The 23,947-nt window shown below is 40.0% G+C and overlaps 1 protein-coding gene across 3 annotated transcripts in view; it reads left to right on the top strand.

Moving 5' to 3' along the window:
- The window catches only part of LOC121947826 (transcription factor COE3), a 184,264-nt gene that overhangs the window by 119,027 nt on the left and 41,290 nt on the right, over positions 1-23,947 (top strand). For 2 of the 3 annotated variants that reach the window (XM_088080762.1, XM_042492963.2), the window contains exons 9-10: positions 289-422; positions 1,808-1,934. In XM_088080762.1, coding sequence (XP_087936888.1) covers positions 289-422; positions 1,808-1,934 — 261 coding nt within the window. The remainder of the gene's footprint in view (positions 1-288; positions 423-1,807; positions 1,935-23,947) is intronic. The other variant, XM_088080763.1, reaches the window with a different exon arrangement.

Here is a 23,947-nt window from a genome sequence, read left to right as displayed (position 1 = left end):
AAGCAAAAATATTTAAAAAAAAAATAAATAAAAATAAATAAATAAATACAAAAAATAAATTAAGATAAACCAATTTGTTGAAGAAGTTTAAATATTTGTGAGAGACCTCTGAAGCATTAAGATCCAAGTTTCAAAGGGTAAATGTTAATACTTCATTTAAGCTGGTTTGTTCATGTGATGTGCATGTTTTGAGTTTTTGCAGGTGATTTAGTTTAAGTGATTTTATTTCTTGACTGTGTTTCTAACTGTATCACTCATGTTGCTGTTGTGTCGCCTGTGTACCCGAAGCAGCCACGCCCTGCATCAAAGCCATCAGCCCGAGCGAGGGCTGGACGACCGGCGGGGCCACCGTCATCCTCATCGGGGACAACTTCTTCGACGGCCTGCAGGTGGTCTTCGGCACTATGCTGGTCTGGAGCGAGGTGAGACGTTTTTATTTGTTATTAGATGCTTTTTTGGAATTCGTAATGTGGCTAGATTGATTCTGCATGTGGAGCTCTGGAAAAGCTCAGAGTGAATTAATTTTAACTGTGATTTCACAAGTCAAACCTGTTTTGCAGTATTTGCATTTAATTTGTACGTTGAAATTAAACAGACGCAGCAATTCCACAGAAAAAACAATATTTGGCACAGAGTCTTTGCTCAAGCAGCTGCACATACTGTACATCATGTTCTCCATCTTCCTCATCTACACACACATTCATCGACAAACACCTGCATCTGTATCCGTGCAGCTCCGCCAGGTCTGCATGCCCCCAAAAATATGTAGATTTAGTGCGTGTTGAGGTGCAGGAGGAGCTGCGCATACGGCGCGCCATGAAATATTGAAGGCGGTCCAGAAGAGCAGAACACCTGGCGGGGGAAGGAGGGAAGATATATATCTCCACACGCAGCTCGTTTCACATCACACACCGCTGACTGAGATCCTCACTTTGATCAGCGTCGTCTGGCGGCGAGCAGACGGACTCCAAAGCCCAGAATCCCTCTGAACGCAGACTGCACGCTGACCCAGATTGGAGGAAGACGGTCGAAATGTTTTCCTCAAAAAGTTTGTCACAGAAAGACAGAATCTCTCATGCTGCAGGTTAACGTCCTGATTAATTAGAGCTTCCATATCGAAATCGGCATGAATGACAGAAATCACCCTTTAACTACAATCACTGAAAAGCCGTTGAAGTGTAGGCTGAAATTTAGTCGCTGAAAAGGTTTGAAGTGTGAGTTGTTGAGGTGTTACTTGAAGTGTGAGAGCTTCGGTGTAAATTTTAGTTCTAAATTTATACCCTTTGGGCATTATTATAGTTTTTTTTTTCTTTTACAAATTTTTAGGTAAATTTCTTGAATATTTTTAGTATGTTTTTGCTCATTTTTGCTAACTGCAATTTTTTTGTCATCTTCCCATATTTTTTTAAGAAATAAAGCCACTTTGCTCAGCTTTCAAAGGGTTGCATAACTATAATTGAATAAATCGAAGCTGAACCCATGGTGCTTTTATTTTGAAGGACCTGGCTTGTCTCAGGATGGACGTGTTGATGTCTTTGCTGCAGATGTTAGCAGACAGTTGAACTGTGGAGCACCGGTAGTCTGGAGCCCTGCTAGGAGTTTACAGTGTATCTATATCAAATAACTTGAGTGTTAAAATACAGTAAACAGAAAGATTTTGTGTCACTTATTCATGTGACTCCTTTTATTTTTTCTTTCCATTCAAGAGAAATACAAAGAAACAGCTGCCGGCATCAACACTTTCTGCTCTCCACTTGTTTCTGCATTGACCCAAATTCCATCTGTGTCTGTGTTTTCCATCCTCCAGCTGATCACCCCTCACGCCATCCGGGTCCAGACTCCCCCTCGTCACATCCCCGGGGTCGTGGAGGTCACGCTGTCCTACAAATCCAAACAGTTCTGCAAAGGAGCGCCGGGACGCTTCGTCTACACCGGTAAGACGCAAAGAACACAAAACACGACTGCAGTGATGTCTAATCGTCCTGTGATTGCAGAAAACACACTTTACTACGTCTTTCTACCGTTTCTCATCAAGCTGGGAGGTTTATTGGATTTGATGACAGTTTTTGGATATCTGATAGGATGTTAGGAGTGATGACAAGAGTGGTTTTTGGGCAGGTAGAAGAAAATCACAATGTTAAAGGTGTTTAAGTTACTAACATCCTCGTGCTTCAGTCACACACTGTGAGTGACTAAAGCTTATTTTGCCTTCGTTCCCCAATAATTGTATTTATTTTAGAGGTTTTTGTAGTACCAGTATTTCAGTTTTGCCACCCAAAACTGCTCTAAAAGGGAGCGTTTACCAACACAACATATACTCCTTTCTAAAGGTTTTGTTATTCAGTTGATGTTTATGGGTTTATTAAATGCCATACTTGATATTTTCCTCTTAAATTCCCCCTTAAGTAGCAGTTAAGTGAAAAAATACAATCTGTATCTGTTTCTGGCATCAGATGGAAGTATTTTACATGTATTATGCACCATTTTAGACACATTTACCCAAAATGCAGCCTGAAACAGAAAGTCTACGATCTCCACTGGACTTTGAAAGAAAGTTGTGTGAACAAACATGTTTATAACAGTTTATACTGTTAAACCAAAGCCCCAAGAATACATAACACGATTTGAGTGATATCATCTCGTGACTGGAGAAAACATACTTTACTACATCCCTCTACTGTTTCTTATCAAACTGGGAGGCTTATTGGATGTGATCTGGATATCTAATACGATGTTAGGGGTGATGAAAAGGGCAGTTTTTGGGCAGGTTTTGTACATTGCAACAAAACCTTCATCATGTTTAAGCTGTGTAAGTAACTAACCTCCTCATGCTTTAGTCAGACTGTCTGTTCTGGACTTATTTTTGAGAATTTGCCTTCGCTCTTCGATCATTTTGTGCAGCTCTAACTTATGATTACTCACTAAACAGTTTTACCTTTTTAAGGGGACGTTTTAGGGGTTTTTAGGGAACAAAATTGTACATTTTGCCACCCAAAATTGCTGTTAAAGGGAGGGTTTACCAACGCAAAACAAACTCCTTTTTAAATGCTGAATTTCTGTGTTTATTGGTCACCAAAGTCAGATTTTCTTCTTTAAATCCCCCAAAAAAAAAACTACTTTCTGTATCTGTTTCTGAACGTTGCCATCAGATGGATATAGTCTGCATGTCTCATGCATCATTTTAGACTTATTTACCCAAAATGCAAGCTAAAACTGAAACTTTGAGATCTTCGCTAGACTTTGAAAGAAAGTTCAGTGAACAAACATGTTTGAAACAGTTTATAATGTTGGACCGAAGCTCTCTGGGCTTGAAGAAGAGCTTAAAGTGAAGGTTTAAGGTTTTGGGGCTGGAGGCCTGGTTATACTGAGCAGGATCAGGTTTGTTTTTCACTGTAAACAGCTGAAAGTGAAGTAAACATTTTCCCTCCGGTGTGTCAATCCTCCTCCTCTCCTCCAGCTCGTCCTTCAGACTCATTGTCTGCTGTCCAGAGTCAAACCGTCCAAAGACTCCTTATCTCCCTCTTGAATCGGTGCTTTTACTGTCCCGATTATTCCGTCAGAATATCCAGATGTCATTCAAAGTAGCAGAAAGGTCAGATGGAAGGCTGTTTAGTGCGATAAGTAAATGTCATTGCGTCGGGCCGTGAAAGAGGCGAGCGTGTTCGGGCTTTCTGTTTAACACCAGTTTATCACTGCTTCCTTCCTTTTTCGCTCTGGTCTTTGTTGGAGGCGCCGCCTCCTCTGACGGCGGCGCAACGCAGAGGAGGGACGAGACGCTCACAATGGACGGTCCGGCCGCCGCCTCCTTTTGCAATGCTAATCTGTGATTCCATTTACAGATACGAATGACAAGAGCTGTGAGCTTTGCTTTCATGCAGAGGTGTGTTGTGAATAGAGCCTGTTGTTATCTCAGTGTCCATTAGAGTGTGTTCACCTCAGAAACATGCAGCCAGGGCCTGCAGGAGTTTAAAGGACCAGTCCGACATGTTTTCATCCAAATCACACAGGATCCAAACTAAGAGACTCATACAATCAGATGGTAAAAAGACATAGAGAGTAGAGAATAAAGCAACAGTAAATTAAAGTTTTCTGGGATTTTATTATTAGGATATAGTTCCAGACATCCTGCAAAATGTAGTAGAGAAATGTATAGAGATTTTGAATCTCAGTGGTAATATTCAAGGTAAAATAAAGAGTAAATGTCTGAAACCTGAAATCTAAAACTCCAATGATCATCTCAGTGAAAATCATAATGTATCCATTATTGTTGTAATTAATAGAATCAGTAGAATGCAGATTCTAAATGTCCATTTGTTATTTAAAGGAATCACCATGCAATAAGAGCTAAACAAAAAAAATGTAAGTTTTACAACATGTTTTTCATAGAAAAGAATAGAAAAAAATGATTTTTGTTCATTCATTTAAAATGTGGTTAGAAAATGGTAAGAAATAAGAAGATTAAAGTAAAAATCAACGTATAGATTAAAGACAGTGGCGGTGTTCCAGGTGGCTGAGGCTTTAGTCCCATATGTTTGATGAATAGCCATGGATCTAAATAAAACCATAAAATAAATCATGGAGAAGGATCCCCCTGGTCCTCTTTGGGCTAAGCCCCCAAAGTCCTCAAATCCTAAAAACTGCCCTGAACGAAGATGCTTTCATGACAAATTCATGTTTGTTCGAATTTTGATTTTAATTTAAATTGTCTCACCGTTGGTGTTGTTCTAATAAAAAACTCTTGATACAACAATTTAGAATCATGCCTTATATCAATAAAAACAAATTTTCTCATTTGACATTCAAAGAATTGAAAAAAAAAATCTAAATATCGCCTGATAAGTACTCTGGACATAAAAAATTAATACAAACAAGACAGCATGATTTGTAAAAGATAAGTTGTCATTTTATTTATCTCGAGGGAAATTAATGTTATAAAACAAAGTTGGAAAAAGTGCGGATACAAAGTGTGCAATAAGGACTAACATAACAAAGTAGAAATGCAAATTCAAAGTACAATTTATAAAGCAGATTTAAAACTGAATATAAACGAGATAACAGTGAGGTGCACGTATAAGAACTGGCCCACAGTAAGGATCAAAATCTAAAATATATAAACTAGCTCACAATTCACTGTAGTACACAGTTTCAGTGGAAAACAGTAAAAACTGCGGTCTGGTCCTTTAAAAACTCAGACTCGGTGTTTCGTGAGCATCAGCAGACACATTCCACAAAACGAATGAAGAAACGTGAACATCTGACTTGAGTTTGATTGATAGGAAACAACAAAAACGGTGCGTCCCTGAAGGCATCGTGAGGCTGAACCCCGACAGGTGGCTGCATCATAATGTCGTACAGTTTCTTGTAATTCTCCCAAGTCTTCTTCCCGCTCCATCCTGCCAGAGAGGCGGCCATATTGTGCACACACATCGCCAGTTCATCTGATTTACACATCCATATTTTAAGACCGGGAGCCGGCGTCGTCGGTGTGCGTTTCCAGAGCGCGCTCGTTGTGCCAGCAGTGTGTTGTGTTCATGAATGTGAAATGAGCCGAGCTTTTAAATACTAAACAGGCGAGCTGCGGATAATTGAGGAGGAGAAGAGAAAACTGATGTCATTTCCTTCTAGAGTTTAAACTCACACTCGCTGGAAGCAGAAAAAAAAACACATCACTGCTTCATCAGACTGAGTCCAAGAGAAACCAAGCTGCCAGTCAGCACACGCATGACAGCATGCATTCAAATGTTTCATTTTAGCCCACATTTTATTACAAAAACCTTTATTTACAGAAGAAAATATAACAGTTTGTGAGCAATTTTTAACAATAACAGCTCATCAGCCTCAGTCCAAAGTACAGTCTTTTCTACGATCTGAAACGTGTCCTCGTCTCAGCACGTTAACTCTTTGAAACCTGCATTCAGATGCCTTTTACACAATTTCAGAATTTGAAACCTAAGCAAATTAGTTTGATTTCTTTCATAGGGCAAAGACAGTGAGCAACTTGGCAAGAATTGTCCTACAAATAGCAAGAAATTAGTAGGTATAGAAAATATTGTCCATATAGCTATGTTCATGTTTATCATAATTATATATTTAAAATGATTTAAAATAATTATTTTAATTTTTTTTTTCAGGCTTTTTTTTTTTCTTTTTGCAAATATCCAGGTGATTTTCTTTCTGAAACTGGTCACTGCCTTCTTCCCATGTTTTTGGGAACTTTTTCTTTTTTTTCCCAGTTTCAAAGAGTTAAACCTCCTCAATGTGACCTCTGAGGTGACTGCAGAGGGCCCAAAGAAAAACACTCTAACTCAGTATTTAGAGTCCAGTTGCACCGTTGTGGTTCAATAATGAGGGTCACTGACACTTTTCTGGACTGAAAAACAAACTCAAGTTCACACAGTTTTCTCTGCTGTCGAACAACACCATCTACTAAATAGAAGTTTGATTAACTTAATTCTTCTTTTGGAGGCAACTTTAATAGTAAATAATGCATTTCATGTTGGAATTATATAGATTTTATCTCTATTGAATAGTTACTGAAGAAAAAAAAAAATCAATATATCGGCTGATCACAGACTTTTTAACAGTAGTGTAGTGTCCCTGAGCAGGTTGCAGATTTCTTAAGGAGGTTTTTGCAGCCTTGAAGAGTTTCCAGAGCTCCTTGACGAGGTTATAAGGACCTTGCAGAGTTTCCAACAGACCTAAAACAGATAATGAGGTTGTTTTTAGCAGGTCTCGAAGGTCTGATTGTTCCAGTGTCTGTTGAGGAGGTTGCAGTGTATCTTAAGGTGAGGAGGTCCTTGAGCAGATTTCAGAGGTCCTTAAGGAGGTTTCTGAGGTCCTTGAGAGAGCTGTAGGCCTTGAATATTTTCCAGGAGTCTCTCTGTGTCTTAAGGTGGCAGCACAGTGTAAGCTTCAGTGATGCATCCCCTCTGTCTCCTCCGGTAGAGGTACAACTGAAGGTGCAGCTGAAGGTGAAGTGACGAGCCGTAAGATCCGAGTGTTTTCCCAGAATCCCCTGCGCTCTTCCCCTCTGTAGCTTAAAGCAGCTTCGGGATTTGATCCGCCGGCTCCGCTCTGAAAAAATTGGCCAAAGGCAAGAAACCGTCTGCGGAATGACAAAAAGGCGGAGAGGAGTTAAAGTGACTCCTGCTGCACCTGAGACATGTCTGTCTGTAATGATCTGCAGCGGAGATACTTTAAATCTGATTATGTACAAATACACACAGTACTGCTGCTCAGGTACTCACACACACAGTACTGCTGCTGCTCAGGTACTCACACACACAGTACTGGTGCTGCTCAGGTATTTATACACACAGTACTGCTGCTGCTCAGGTACTCACACTCACAGTACTGCTGCTGCTCAGGTATTTATACACACAGTACTGCTGCTGCTCAGGTACTCACACTCACCGTACTGCTGCTGCTCAGGTATTTATACACACAGTACTGCTGCTGCTCAGGTACTCACACTCACAGTACTGCTGCTCGGGTAGAGATGCATTCTTTACATAAAAACACATTTGTTTTTTTCCCTCTAGTGGTACCTGTCTGACCGTGCAGACTGTTTTGGTTTTATTTATCCACGTTTGGAAATATCATCTGAACATCTCATAAAACTGAAACAAAGGCCTACAGTTTTTTTGTTTTACATCTTTTGTATTTTTTTTAAGTTTGTAGACATCCTTGTATTTACCTTTACCTGTGGCTGTGTAGACTTTTATTTTTCAGTTCTGTAGTATGTTGTTTTTTCCCAAGTTTTAAGGTTTTTGTTTTTTTTTTCCTATTTCATAGTTTTGTAGGATTTTTTAAAAATGTATTTAATTCTGTAGTTTTTGTAGATCCTTGGTTTTGCCAGTTGTAGTTTTTTCTTTGGTTCTGTAGTTTGTGTTTTTTTCTGATGTGAAGGGTTATAGATTTTATATAGAAGGGTTTTTTTGTTGGTTCTGCAGGTTTGTATCTTTTTTCTTTGTTTCTGTAATAGGTTTTTCTGTTTCTGCAGATTTGTAGTTTTTGGTTTTGGTTCTGATTTGTTGGGGATTTTTTCTGATATGCAGTTTTGTAGCTTGTTTATCTGTACTTTTGTGGTTCTCCAGTTTAGCTTTTTTTTATTCTGCAGGTTTGTAGTATTTTCATAAGTTTTGCACTTTTTTGTAATTTTTATGACTCTGAATGTTTGCAGTATTTTCATTGGCTCTGTAGTTTTTTTGTGGATGTGCAGGTTTGTCATTTTTTAAAATGTAATCTTGTGGTTCAGTTTTGTTGTTACTTTTGACTTTGCAGGTTGGTAGTTTTCTTTAAGTTCTGTAGTTTTGATTGGTATTTTCATGGTTCTGCAGGTTTGTCGCTGTTCCTTTGGTTTTGTGGTTTGTTGTTGTTTGGTTTTTTTGATGATCAGATTTGTAGTTTCTTATGTAGTTTTTTGGTTTTCCACTGTCGTAGTTCTTTTGATTGTGCAGGTTTGTAGTTTTTTTGTAGTTTTTTGGTTGTGCAGGTTTCATCACCCTCTCATCAGCAGAGCTGCCAGTGTTGAACGAGCCGGGCGGTGCTGCTGGGTCCACACCGCCGGCCTCAGAGCTTGTAATGCACGGATCAATGCGGCCTGTGGGGGGAGGAGGAGATGGGGGAGGACGGGTGAGGAGGGGGGTGGTGTTGTGGGATCGATGGGTGCTGAGTTATTGCGGTGCTCGGCCACTGATTTTTAGAGAGCTGTGTTTTCCCAGGAAAGTCAATACCTCCAGGCTCCTCTCATTAATTTTAACCCCCTCCATCCCCCAAACACCTCCCCCCTCCTCCTGCAGCTGCATCAGGGGATCTGCAGCCCCGGAGAGGGAGAACAGGGGGGGAGGAGATGGGTGAGGGGAGGAGAGAGAAACTGAGATGATGGAAGTCAAAGATTCAGATGACAAGAAGAGGAGGAGGAGAAAAAATAGGAGGAAGAAGAGGATGAGATAGAAAGAAACTAAGCTGATAAAGTCAGATTCAGGAGGAAAGAGAGAGGAGGTGGTGGGGGTGAGGAGGAGGAGGAGGGAGTGAAGATGAGGAAGAAAAAGAAAGAGGAGAGTGTTTACGAGGGAAGGAGAAAGAGGAGGAAAGACGTTGTGGTTCCTGGTTTAGAAAACAGACAGAAGGGAAAATATTGATTCCTAATATGGAGATCATGTTTGCAGCAGATTATTGATGTGGACTCTGCTTCTGTTCCCAGTCTGCTCCCAGTCTGAGCCACACTGGAGCTGATCTGTGTGAAACTTCCACCGGTGCAGTCAGCTGTTTGTCTCCTCCACAGCGCTGCACATGTGTTCAATGAGTTTAATGTAAATATTGTGAAGAACACGGAGCGTAATTCCTCATAATTTACCCCAAAATGATGGTTCTGCTCCCCCTGAAGGAGGCTCAGATTTCACAGATGCACTGATGCATAGTGTGTGTGTGTGTGTGTGTGTGTCTGTCTGTCTGTCTGTCTGTGTGTCTGTGTGTCTGTCTGTCTGGGGGATCTCTGGCAGGCCTCAACATGCCTGAACCCCCACCAGAGAGGAGGTGTGGTCGATAGTACAGACGGATGACATCATGTCAGAACTGCTGCATCTCTGTTAGATGAGTACTCAAACAACAACACCTGGCCAAAAGTATGTGGACAGATGAACATTACAGCCGTATGGGTCAGTGACATTGACACATTTATTGCACCTCCACTCCGCTGGTTTCAGTTCTCCCACCAGATGTTGAACCTGCTGCCGGAGCATTAGCGAGATCATCAGGTCTGACTCTCAGTCGTGTTGGACGGGGTTGAAGTCGGCGCTCGGTGCAGACCAGTCAGTTTCTTCCACAGCAAACTGGAAGAACAACTAAATCAGGAAAGGGCCTTCCTCACTGTATAAAATGTCACTGTAAGCTGCAACATTAAGCTTTTCCTCGCTGCAAAAAAGAGACCAAAGCAGGGAACCCAGGAAAAGTAACTGCTGCCAAAGTAACAATTAATAGATATTATATTATCATTAATTAACATTAATACATGATAGATAATACAATAGAATAAGAGCAAGATTGGATAATAACTAAATAACAAATAAGTGATCAGAGTTAGCAATAAGTCTCATTACAAAACAATGCAAAATGACTAAAAAGTGATGCACAGCAACCATAAAACAATGCAAAACTACTAAAAAAACAATGCAAAATGGCTGCAAGATTTTCAAAACAACAAAAAATGATGCAAAACAATGACAAAGTTTAGGCAAAATGACTAAAAATGATGCAAAGCAACCACAAAACAATGTAAAACTACTCAAAAATGATACAAAACAATCACAAAATGATGCAAATGACCATAAACAATGCAAAACGCAGACAACGGTTATTTAAAATGAGTGAAAAGGATGCACAACAACCACAAGGATTACACAACGCGACTTAAAATGATGCAAAACAACTAAAATCATTGCAAAACATCAGGAAAATGATGCAGCATGACTAAAAACGATGCAAAACAATCACAAAAAAATGTGAAACGACCACAGCGAGACACCAAATGACCAAAAATGATGCAAAACAACCACAAAGAAGAAGAAAACAATCAGAAAATGACAAAAACAACATATCTGTGTCCAGGCCTCATTGCCTCTGATGGCTAGAGGATATTTGGAGTTACAATATCAGCCAATGATTAATATGATATGAACAATAAATCCATCATCCTCTGGCACCTGCTGGGTTTTGTAGTTTTATTTTAATCTTTTTATAGACTGACTGCTGCATCAGAAACCTTGTCTCTGCAGTTTTTGGGGGATTTGAATGCTCTCAGATCAGTTTCTGAAGGGAAAGGAAGGAGAGAGAAATAATTAGCGTTCACCTCGAAGCTGTTTTTAAACCGCTGGGTGAGCGTACGCTCCACCTCTGGTTTTAAATGACGCCTCCAAGGATTGTGGGTGTCAAACATGTTAATGGATGCACATGTAGCTACAGTACAAACACAGAGGGAGGGAGGTCGGACAGAAACAATACGACAGATAATGAGCTCTTTCGGCTACTGCAGGGAAATGTATTTAAGAAACACAGATGGAGCTCTGATGGAGGTCAAAGGTCAGTCTATAAACTGACACCTATTTAAAGTCTGTTCTCTAAGTAGGTGGCCAAAACAGTCCTGACCTGAGTTGTAAAATGTGTAATGTTTCTGTCTATTTCAGTTCGTTTACACAAATTATTTTTCTCAAAGACTGTGTGTCATGGCTCCACGTTTACAGATAAAAACAGATGATTTCGCCTTTTACGCCTCCGCTCTCTTCTTCGTGTTGTTTTTGTTGGTGGTGTTGCAGTGTGGGTGTTCGGCTCCCTCTGGGACTGTCACTGAGATTAAGGAGCTCTACAAATAAATTCTGCTCCACTTAAACACCTAATTGTTTTACTGAAAGTGGATTTAGTGTTTTGTCTTGTGGACATAAAGCTGAGATTTTATTATTCCTGCTCCTGCACTGAGAGGTCACACGTTCAGCTTCAGGTTTATGTATTCCTCTCTACTCGTACAGGTGTTCCCAAACTTTATTTACTTGAAGCCTCTTTACAGAGTGACAGTTTGACCTTTTGTGACAGGTTGCATGTTAACGAAATGCAGTTCAGTCACTTGAGACACGAATAAGTTTTAAGGCATAAAATTTGTTTAATGACACAAAACAGAGAAAAGTATGAAAAATCATTAGTTACCTGCTTTTTAAAACCTTTGAAATCAAGGCAAATTGGCCTGATTTCTTTCAAAAACATGACCACAAAGAGACTGAAAACACCCCCAAAAGGATGCAGAATGACCACAAAGATACTTAAAACACCTGCAAAAAGATGTAAAACAACAACAAAGAGACAAATGACAGTGGAAACATGCAAAATGACCACAGAGAGAAAAAACAGACCCTGATGATGAAAAATGATCACAAGGATACATAAACACCAGCAAAAAGATGCAAAACGACAATGAAGAAACTAAAAACACCTCCAGAAAGATCAAAAGCATTAAAAAGAGTCTAAAAACAGCTGCAAAAAAGATGCAAAATGACTACAAAGAGACACAAAAACACTCACGGAAGTGTGGAAAGTGACCACAAAAGAAAATTACTAAAGAAAGATGCAAAATTAATAATGCTGCAAGAAAGCCAAAATAGAGTGTAAGTTGACACGATTTAGTATCATTTCAGTCTCTCAGGATGGGGGTCCCGCTGCTATGTTCATCTGTCCATGGCTATTTATGGATATAGTTTCACATTAGAGTATTTAAAGCATTCATTTATTTATTACACTGCAGAAAAAGTTTTGTACATTTTATTATTGCCAAGAATCATAGCTTTAAATTTCAGTCTTGACATGTTACTTTTTTTTGCCTAAAAGTTTCTGCTTGGCCTCCACGCTCTCAGTTTCCTTTTAGCTGCTGCTCCAATCAGGAAATACAATGAAGCACTTTGTACGTTTTGTTCCTCCACCACCGACACACACTCACACACTCACACACTCACACACACACACACACATGGAAGGCATTAGCAGATTGTTCCATAAAGGTCTGCTAAAGGTCTTGTGAACATGTAACCAAGAGCCGAAAGTTAAACCTCGAATCCGAAGCACTGTAAAGTTTTCTGCAGGAGGAGTTATCTCTCTCTCCCTCCCCTCTTTATCTCCTCTCTCTCTTTCTCTCCCCCTCCTCCTTCTCTCATGTGAAGCAGCGTTCACTAATTGACTTCTGAATTTTTATTGTTTAATTACTGTCACGGTAACACATGGAGGCAATTATCTGTAACTGTCTCAGGATCAGCTTTGTACCTACAGACAGACAGACAGACAGACAGACAGAGGACACAAAGAAACACTCTTCATGGTTCTTTCCTTTATGGTTTTCGCTCAGACTCAGAACGTTTCACTGTTTCGTTGGGTTCAAAACATTTCAGCTTGGAAAACAGCAACGTCAGTTTTCTATCTTTGCATTTATGTCTCTTCAGTTTTAATCAGTTTGGCTCTAAAACAGAAAAAGTGCTCATTCTTCAGGTGGATTTACAGATCTTAGCACATTGTATGAGAAAAAACACTCATTTGTGTGCTCTATTTGTTTCCTTTTTCAGTTTTTCATGCTTGTTGTGTATTAGACCCCAAACAAGAAGTTACAAATTTATTTTTGCTCATAATTTAAGTAATAATGTCATGCAATGCAATGACACCTCTCGTGGCTCCTGCTGCATCATGACAGCGCCAGTTCCCACCGACAAGCACGCAGCCATAGCATCATGTGACCTAGAAAAGACAAAAAAGTGTTTCCACATCAGTTTTGCAGGGTCTAAAATTTGGCACTATGCCCCAAACACATATACTGCATGTTGAAGCTGCTGGTTGAAACATAAAATAAGAACAAATAAAATAACAGATAAATGTTTCTATTTTAAACAACAGGATGACTTCAAATTGATGATTAACGTTTTTGTTTTCTCACCTTTTGTATTTCTGTCTTCGTTAAACTTTCACTTTTTAATAACGTCTGTCACCCGTGTCAAAACATCCTCTCGTGATGTTTGTGCTGAAAGCTCGCATCTGTCTGCACCCGCACTTGTTTTTTGAGACACTTTCTGAAGACGTTACCTGTGATTTAAAGCATCACACCTGTGTTTAAACCCACAGTAACACCTGCGTTATCTCTGCGGCAGCTTCAGTTTCACACAAACGCCTCGCAGCATGTCAGAGTGTTCGCAGCACAGGAGGGCGAAGTGAGGAGAGGAACTCAGAGCAAGACACTTTATCAATCAATGGAGTCACTAACACCCCACCTTACCCCCCTCCTCCACCCCCTCCACCCGCCTCAGCTGCAATCGATGCTCATAGAAATTTCATGAACTTTAAACTGTGATTGACAGGCAGCTCTGAAGCCCTTAAAGACTGTGTGAGGGGTCGAGGTTTGGTTTCAGAGGTGGGGGGTACACGATGAAGTCCAGGATTGACAAAAACGAAAATAAAAATAATAATTAAAAAAATGATTTATAAAAAAAATGAAATAATAAAAACAATAGATAAAATGAAATAAAATAAAATAAAAAAGTAAAATAAAATAATAATAAAACTCATTGGTTCCTGTAGGCCGTTTCAAAGCACTGTTGCAGGACTTTTGTATGTCATCCTCTACATGTTAGGGTGTATCTGTTAGGGTGTTAGGGTGTATTTATAGTGTTTTTTAAACATACTTTTTTAGTCCTTCCTTGTAGTATCTTTATTTTCTGTTCTTTTTTGTGTTTTATATTGCTGCTTTGGAGTTTTATATTTTGATTTCATATCTTTATTCCATGTTTTTGTTGCTGCCTGTCTTGGCCAGGACACTCTTGAAAAAAAATAATTGATTAAAAAAAAAAAAGTTTTTTTTGGTTAAATGTAATGTAAAAGCTAATTTTTTTGATTTTTTTTTAAAAATCTGCAAACATGTCTCTTCTTGTGTTTAATAAGTTATCTTAAGTTTTTTTTCTGCCAAACAAATTCACTATAATTTTCTCTTTTTTTTGTTGATAGTGTATTTTGTTGTAAATCTTCAGGATCAGTCAGTTTCAAAACACCTTATTAATTGTTACAAGAAATAATAACAATCAGTTAACAAAACAAAATCAGTCACCGACGACCAAAACGTTGTTTACTTTATAAAAAATAAGTAATTAGAGACTTTTTCTCATTTTGGACATTGTCCTCCTACACACCTGTCCACAAGTTTCTTTGAAAGTGTGCATGAGCCTCCACATTAAAGGTGCATCAATGAAAAAACATCAGTCATAAGTATTTTTTAAAGATCAGATAATAAACAGCAGGAACCACAAACGCATAAGAAAAGGTCAAATATTGCATAAAAAACTGGCAACTCAGAGTTCAGCCCATCTCATTAGTTATGTTTCATTTTGACCCGTGTTGACCTCAGCCCAGCTGACGCTCGGAGAGTTAATCTGCGAGGCGGTTAAACGTCTCGAACCTGACGTGTGATGTAACGAGGCGTCGGTGGCGTCTCTCATCAGGCGGCTGTAATGAAACAACTCGAGTGGTTTCTTCTTCTACTCGTCTTTGATCTCTTGTCTCGTCTTTTAATAGACAGCAGAAGTGTGTTCTCCGCCGGGGGAATTCCTCCGACTCTCAGCAGAGACGCACCACATTTCATATATCAAAGAGCACAGCGGCACCGCTCCACTTAGGAGAACGGGGACTTGTGGGGAACTAATGTCGGGTAATTGGCTGTTTCTGCAGGGGCATTTTCGGCCGCGACTCCAGAAAATAATAACTTCTCAGGTGGGGGGCCTATTTCTTTGAGGCACTCTCCTTCTCGCTCGGCTCTAATCAGGAGGAGGTAATTATTCACTGATTAACATGCTGGATCTGGGCGGATGCTCGCTCTAATCACTGAGGTTGTTGCGTCAGTGGCGGCTCTCGGAGGAGGAAGCAGAAGGGGAGTGGGTGTTCTTCTGTCGCTCCGGTCCCGGGAGCCGCCAGCACGACAGGCGGCAGCGAGATGTTCATCCGGGTTATAGATGCTCTACAGAGAGATGTTGTGTCACTCCCACGACAATCGCAGAGGAGGGAGAACGAGACGAGGTTACCTGCAGTTCTGAAAATACCTGGCAGCTGTCAGCAGGGACGAGTCTGATCATGTGTTCCCTCAAATCTCTCAGTGCGGCTCTCACATCGCTTCATTTGTCTTCATCTGTCGCCACGAGGAGACAGTGACCGTCCAGCTGTCATTAGAGGATCTGAGCTGAATTATCACAGATTCATCGTGTAACATATTACACGATAATCTGGTGATATCCTCGGTTTTTCCACCTGTTAACAAATTTCATGAAAATGAACCAAACCAATGATAAACTGACTGAGCCAAAGGACACTTAGGTTCTTTTTTTTCTTTTTCTTTTTTAAGATTTTTTGGGGGGGCTTTTATTGCCTTTAATGTACAGGACAGCTTGCGCGTGAAGGGGGGGCAAATGGCCGAAGCCAGAATCAAACCTGCGGCTGCTGCGTTGAGGATATAACCTCTGTATATGGGCCGCGGCTCTATCCACTGAGCCACCAGGTGCCCCAAGGATGCTTTCAAGTGTGTTTAAGACACAATAAAGTTTCCCACAAGAAAAAAAAAGATACATTCTGTGTACGTTGCGGCATCAGTATTGCACAAACATATAATTTTCTTATAACTTTTTACTGATTTATTGTTATTTTTGGGCCTTTGTTTGTCAAGTTGCTTGTTGCCAGTTTACTTATGTTTCAAAGGGTTAAGTAAACGATGTTTCGGTCACTGACGACAGAAATGTCAGTTACTTAATAATGGGTTTTTTTGCAAGTGTTCGGACAGTGTGCAGGAATTCTCTCTCTTTCTCATTCTCATGTTGCTCCTGGTGTCTGTTTCATTGATGTGATTGTGTATGAACGTCTTTAAAAAAAGTCATCAGCGTATGAATCTCTGTGTGAATGTGAGCAGTATAAAAGTGCTTTAAACAGTCGAATGACTAGAAAAACACTATACATGTGGAGGTCTGTTCGCCATGTTGTTGGTTTGAGTTTGAATATGAGTGTTTTTATGTTTTTTGGTAACATTTTGGGCCTTTTGTTTGAAAGTGCAGACAAGATATACAGGGAAAGGGGAGAGAGGGAGGATGACATACAGCAAATTTGAACCCGGGCTGCTGTGGCATACAGCCTTTAGCCTGAGTTATGGTTGAGTGAATGATGAGTGTTTGACAGAAATTAAAGAGCCAAACAATGCTTTCAGATCACACTTTGGCAAAAGGTCTCAGTCATCTCTATTTTAAAAAGACGTTATGTTATGTATTAACGTTATGTTATCCAGATCTGTGTTTATGTCCTTCTGACAGCTGCTTGTTTTGTGTCTATATTTGATCTACGATCCCTCTTCATTTTGATAATTGAGACATTTGATGAAATCAGTGAGTTAAAAAATAAGAGATTGTTAAAATTACTGAGTCAGCATTGGGGATGCAAGAAAAGGAGATGGTCAGTGCATCCATTGAACAAACATAGAGCTGCAGGGTGAATATGTTTTGGTCCAACGAATACGGGACGTGTGTGAAGAGATGCACTTTTGGTGTTTTTGGTTGTCCGCCTACTGTTGTGAGAATTTGGTAACTGGATCCGGTGCTTGTTGTTCACCAGCGTGACACGAAACTCCTGTAAATGTATCAGTGAGGAATAATCAGTCACAATGCACGACAGATTATGACGTGTTCGCAACAACTACATTCTTCAGATTTGCTTCATGAAAGGAAAGTGTAGAGCGACACATTTTTTCCGTTGAAAACACATAATTTCTGCCACGTATCCGACCATAAATCAGGCATCAGTACATGGAGCGCAGAGTCCACCAGGTGAGCTACAGGGACACCCCTGAACATTAGATTTGTTGACAAGAAGAAAAATATAGAATTACATATGATTGTTTCTTTAAGTTTCAGGTTCATGGTGAAGATAAAGATAAATTTGTGCTTAACAAACCAAACGTAGCGTCCCTTGTTGTTGTTTGTGTCGGCCTCCTCTCTCTGATGACTGAGTGATGAATTGAAAGTCGGACGAATAAAACAGCAGATCGATAAGCCGGTGAAAGGATGCATCCAGGGTGTTATGGCTGCTTTTCAACAGCCTTGCATCCCCCTCCTCGGCCCCGGCTGACGCCAGTTGGCCACTTGACAAGCAGCAAAACAAATCAGCCCGTCCACTTAAGGCTCAGCATGTTGCGCTGTCTGTCAGACCCCCCCCACCCTGGAGGAAGTGAGGAATCATCAGCAGTGGCGATCTGTGGGTAGCGAGGCCAAACGCCGCTCTGACCTGCATCAATCATACAGCCGGGGGAGATGGGAAATTGCAGCACATGTTGCTGCGGGATGGAGACGTGTCGGGGGAGTCGCCACTCAGCCGCCTGTTTCATATGGAATTTATGGAGTCTATTTGAAATGATAAGTGTAATACAGGAGGAAGCCACGCAGAGCTGCAGCAGATAAAGTCTATCTGCGGCTCATCGGGGACATGACTGCGCCTTCGACAAGGCCATCACAGCAAAACAAAAAAGGTAAAGGTGAGCAGGGATCCCCCCCCAAAGTGCATATTTCATCTCCGGCTGGTAAATATGTACAAAGCAGCGGCGTAGAAAAACAGATTCCCACTCAGAGAGGCCCAACGGCGGTGAGAACCAGCAAATGAAAAATAGTGAGCGATAAATAAATGTAAACAGTTGTGAGGAGGAGGATGTAAACAGAGGCTTAGTGGATGTATACATGCTCCTCTGAAGCATGGAGGCCTGTGGAATTGTGGGAGCCGATGCGAGCGGGGTAATGAGCCTGCAGAGATGTTCCAGTAATCCAGCATCCTCCCTCCCTCCAGACCTCTGATCCTCTGATCTGTTATCAGCCGGCATCTGCAGCACCAACACAGGAATTATCACAGTCTGAACAGAGAGAGGAAGAGGAGGCTTCACCCTGACTTCATCTCCGATTCTCTGTCGGTTAGATACAGAACAGGTGAGCCTCACCTGGAGTTTAGTTTTTATACAGAGACAAACTCTGATTTATGACACAGAAAGACGAAGGAAAGAAAAAAGATGAGAAACGTGTCAAGGAAACAAAGACAAACTGGGAAAAATGTCGGTAGTAGTTGACAAATGAAGTAATTGTTTCAGCTGTAATTGATTTAACTGTTACGTAATATCATATTTGCTAAAATATTTTGTCGTTACTTCAAAAAATGTAATTTGTGAAGTTACTAGTAGCAAAATTTACATTAATTACATTCCACCACTGCTAATATCCCATTTTCACACTAACACACATAAACATTAAAAACATGTTGCATATTCCTAAAATACTGCACTTGTGTCTGACAGTATAAGCACTAAATTTGCAATATATATTTTGTGAAAGTTGGCCCCATTGGCTCACTGCCGCCCCAAGGGCCCTTGGTAGATTAATCTAGCCATGGACAAAAAACTTAACTGGTTAGACAAACTTATTTAGCTGATCGATAAAATCCGGACTAAAAACGTCTGTTGTAAACATCCATCACAGTTTTCAGCTTTGACTTACTTTAATACTTAGTGTTGTTGTGTTTGTGCAGTTCTCCAACGAGTTTATTATTAGTGACTCTTTGCCCTTAATTTGACTCTGATCTCCAAATAAAGTGGTTTAGAGAATCTCTATTAACTGTTTCTGCTCAACCCCTCTGAACATCTGACTACTTGTGTTTCTTAAACCATTTGCCTTTTTTTGGTGATGTTTAGTGATTAAAAGCCACAGAAAATATGATGGCATACACGATGGTATTATCAAGAAAAGTTTTTCTTTGTTTGAATAATAAATAGAAAAAAATATTGAAGTAGAAATAGCAGAGGATCTTGTATTGATCCTTGTGGGACACCTTTTACTACTTGATTGGCTACAATTGTCCCACAATGCAATGTTTCTTGGAGCTAAAGCAGACAATTTAGCTTAAGTGAAGATTTCTTGGGAAAAATTTTTGTGAAGGTTTTAGACTTGAAGTTGACAGTATTTGTGACATCTGGTGCTGTCCATTTCACCACAAAGTGGATTAGTAAAAACGTTTTTTTTTTAACCAAACTCATTGCCCTGACACCCGATGTAACCCTGCCCCCTCAGCATCAGGAGGGTGCAAGGTTCTGGATTTCAGTGTATCTGGGTTCAGGTTCAGACCTGTTGACGTTGCTGGTTTCAGGTCTGTCTTATGTCACTTTATTGTTATGACCCTGATTTGACCTTTGACACCTTTGAGGTGGGCTGCTTGAGTTTTTTGCGTGAGAGAAGCCAGGTGTTGCCATGGGAACAGACTGTTGGACAGGTGCTGTGATTGGTCAGTAGGGCTTTTTGTTAATGAGATTGGACAGCAAAGACTTCTGGGAAAATGGTCAGAGCTTTGAGCCTGTTTGGTAATGTTTTATCTGCTTTTGTTTTGAAAGCATGATTAGATCAGAATACAACAAATGAAACAAAATGTGAATCATAGTTATTACCTTCTTTACTTTGTTTATTGCTACAACAGTTACTGCTTACTTTGTTGAAACGATTGGAGGTGATTGCGGTATGACGACTACTACTGCTACATCCGTCATCTGTCGTATTTTACCACTTTAGAGGTCACTGAGGTCTTGTACTCTATATTTCTGCTGGGAGTTTTAGGTCTTTAGCAGTCTGGTGGAGTTTGATTTATCCGATTAAAATCATACAAATAATGGATATTTAATCGCTAATTCCCAAATGTAAGACTAGTCGTTCCCAACTGGTCCACTCATGAGGTCCAGATTTCTGCTTAGTCATTAGTTTACAGGCCACACATTAGATAAGTTACCAAATAATCAATTTTATTTTGCTAAATCTAAACATGTTGGCTTGAATCAACAAATTAGAAACAGAAACAGCACTTCAGAATATAAGCTTGTGCTTCAATTGTACTGTACAATGAAATAAAGTGGGGTTTTTTATAAACTTGACATGTTTACTCAAGCTTTTAGATCCCCATGTTTGGAAATAAAATTGATAAAATATAGTTAAGCAATTAACTAGATAAATACAATTTAAAAAACCCAGATCAATAAAAATGCAACCACAAGTTATTATTTTATTAATGAAATAAGTTATTGTTTAGTCATAAAACATCTGCAAATAGTGACAGATGCCCTCACAGTTTCCCACAGTTCAAACTGACGTCTTCATATCTTTCATTTTATCCAAACAAAACTCAGAGATGTAAAGCAGAGAAAAGCAGAAAATCGAAGCAGCGAAGAAGCAAGACACAGCAAACGTTTGGTGTTTTACTTGGTTGCAAAATAAAATGAGATCTTTTGAGGTCTAAGTTGTGTTTGGGGGCTGCTTTAGGGGAACTCATGACCTCAGTATTAATAAAATCCTGCTACTGGTATGAATACAAGAAGTACACCTACTACTCTCTCAGTACTACATTCTTTTGTAATGAATTCTCTGCTGTCTTTACAGTTTTTATATACTGAATTTTTACTCGTATTATTCCCTTTAACTGTCCTCTCATCGTATTATTTTATACTGCCTTCTGGTTTCATTTTACTGTATGTAGAAGTATATTTTATATACGTGACACTGGCTTTTATTTGACTGTTAAAGCTCCTTTTAAAACTGGCCATTCTGATTATTTGAATATTATTAATCAAGCAGGACCTTTCTCGACCATTAATGTTCCAGTTTTCACGCGTAGTTTTAGTGTTTTTGTAGCTGGAGGAAGTGAACGTCGCTGCTCATAAATGTGTAAATATTCACAGCTCTGACCCGCCGTTCGCTCCTCGTCTCCTCTGATGCTGCAAATCTGCCGTCAAGAAATTAGTTTAACATGTAACCCGCCTCCCCTTTCTTCTCCCATCTCTCCCCCCTCTTCCTCTCCTCAGTCACTTAGTCGCCTAATAACAGAGCGCTCCGATCAGCAGGACGCCAACCAACCGTTTGATCACTTTCACAGAGAGCAGAGAGGAAAAAAAGCCAAATGTAGAGAGAGAGCGATAAATACTTGATTAAATATATAAAGAATCCCCCTCCTCTCCTCTCACCTCTGAATTATCTTCCTCTCCTCCTTTTCTGATTTATAAAAAACATCAGACAGCAGGAGAAACGACGGCCGCACAGAAAAAAAAGAGAAAGAGAGAAAAATCAATACAAATTACGATGGAGAAAGTGGCACTGATGCCTGGAATTGCAGCATATGTTTACACTAAATCAGGCAATCTGTCTTCATATGGGCGGTGTAATGCGTGGGGGGGTGGGTCAGGGTTCGCACTGCCAGCCGCCGCTCTCCAATTACTCGGGCTCTTTGCAGGGAGGCAGCCGGTATCGATTGGCTGGGAGGGAGTACAGGGCCCTGCAGGCAGCCAATGGGGCGCTGGGGTCAAAGTGCGGCGAGATTTTAATAAGAGGAAGTAATGGGCTTAATTTCTACAGAGGGAGGCGAGGGGGGGGGGGTCGTCTCTGTCCAGAGGTTCATTAAAAGCCTCTGTCTTTGTTTCGTTCTCCGTCCGTGAGCTCGTCTTCCTCTCATGATGATGATGAGCGGAGGAGCAGATCCTTCCCTGTGTGGATGGCTTTTTAATTCAGAGAGTTGTCGGTTTAAATCTGAACAGCCTGAAAGAACAAACAAAATCACAGACCTTCATGTTAGACTTTCCAAAGTTTCCAAAAATATTAAGGCAAAATTTAATGAAAATGTGTCAAAATCTATGAACATCACTTTAAAAGCATTTCTATTTGATGCAGCGTTGGATCTTATTTTAGATCAGCAACATTTTTTCACTTATTTTATGTTAATAAAAGAGTAATTTAGCACTGTCCACTTCTTGTAGTGCATAAGTTAATGAAATGCAAAAAGTTAAAATGTAGACGAAGGTGCTGCAACCACATTTAAGACAAAACATTGAACAACGGGAGGTCCGCACACTTCAGCTCCCTAAACAGTTTTTTTAATGAGATACTCACAAAACCGGTGACGATTAGAGCTACATGTTCTTCTTCGGACTTTGGATTGTGTATCAGCTCAACACCTCAAATAGTCTTTACATATATTCGTGAATATGCAATCACATTATTTGAAAAAGAAGAACATAAAAGACTGTATATAGCCTCATAGAAATATAGAAAAGTACCTCGCAGCACAATGGCTCACAGCCTGATGGTTATCAGTTGTATAAAATACTCAGAGGAGGAGCAGGTCATCTGAAATACGATTTTTAAAGACTCCTCCTTGAAGTATAACAGTTACTTAAGTGATAAATACATCAAAGAAGCTTGACTAGTCTACAAAGAGCCATGTTTTAAGCAAGTCGAGTAAGTTTGTTTGGCCCGTCAAGTGCCGTTTAAAAAGCCATTTAAAGGTGTTATATTTTCTTTGTGTCTGCCATCATCTGCCTTAAAAGAACATGGATTTGTGCTGATATGCGGGCATGTGTAACGTTTAACGTTAGATTATTAACTGGCAATTACAAGATAATGCGTGATGTTGCAGAGAGTAAAGCAAAAGTAATGTAACAAGTATTGTAAGAAAACTACTTTATACACAGAGTAAATAAATAAAAGGTCCATCAGACAGAGCACTTCCTGTAGTTTGCTGCGTCGTCGGACCTGATTACAGTTTGTAAAATATTAGAAAGCAGTCGGGGCTTCAGTTTGTTCAGATATGTTTTTCAGCTTGCCTCGGGCGACAGTGAACATGAACTAATGTTACACAAACCGTGAACGCTAACACCATAGAACTGTCTCTTAATGCTTCTGGTTGGACAATAGGAAAAAAAGGCAATGACGGCTGCATCTTTTATGCTATCAGTTTTTTTCAACACATTTAGCGAGCTTCTCTAAAAACACGACGGCACACAGAGCTGAAAAACTTGAGGTGCTTGGCAACGTAAAAGTGATAAGCAAAACACTTAACTGTCATTGAAAATACTACAGAAAGTCACTGCAGAGTACTACAACGCATCTGATCAGGGCCTCAGGCTTCCCTTGCTTTTATATGTTTTTTAAAATTATCGAGTAGTGTGTAATACATTACTTTTTTGGAGCAACTATCCAATGCTAGTATTTAAACATCCTGTAGTCACTAGTTGCCTTTATAACATCCGTCCTACAGAGGCAGAAGAGGGATGAGACAGATGTGTAGACAGCTGTAACCAGAAGGACAATATAAAGTTAATAAACATGTTAAATATGAAGGATTAAACCTCTGAGATAAATGTGCCACTGAGCAAGGCATCATGGGTAGATCTGCTCAGAGGCCACGAGGTCACAGATCAGAATCACTCCTGAAGATAAAGAGTTAAACATCATAGATCTCTCCCCTCCTCGCTCTCTTTCTCTCTTTCTCTCTCTCAGAGTGTAAATGGGTTTTTATTCAATTGCAGCATTTCCCATAGTGCCTCTCACTTGTTTTATAA

Source organism: Plectropomus leopardus, chromosome 8 (assembly GCF_026936395.1).
Source record: "Plectropomus leopardus strain MGB_pleo_1.0 chromosome 8, ASM2693639v1, whole genome shotgun sequence".
NCBI classification, from domain to species: Eukaryota; Metazoa; Chordata; class Actinopteri; order Perciformes; family Serranidae; genus Plectropomus; species Plectropomus leopardus.
This window is presented reverse-complemented; position numbering and strand designations above follow the sequence as displayed.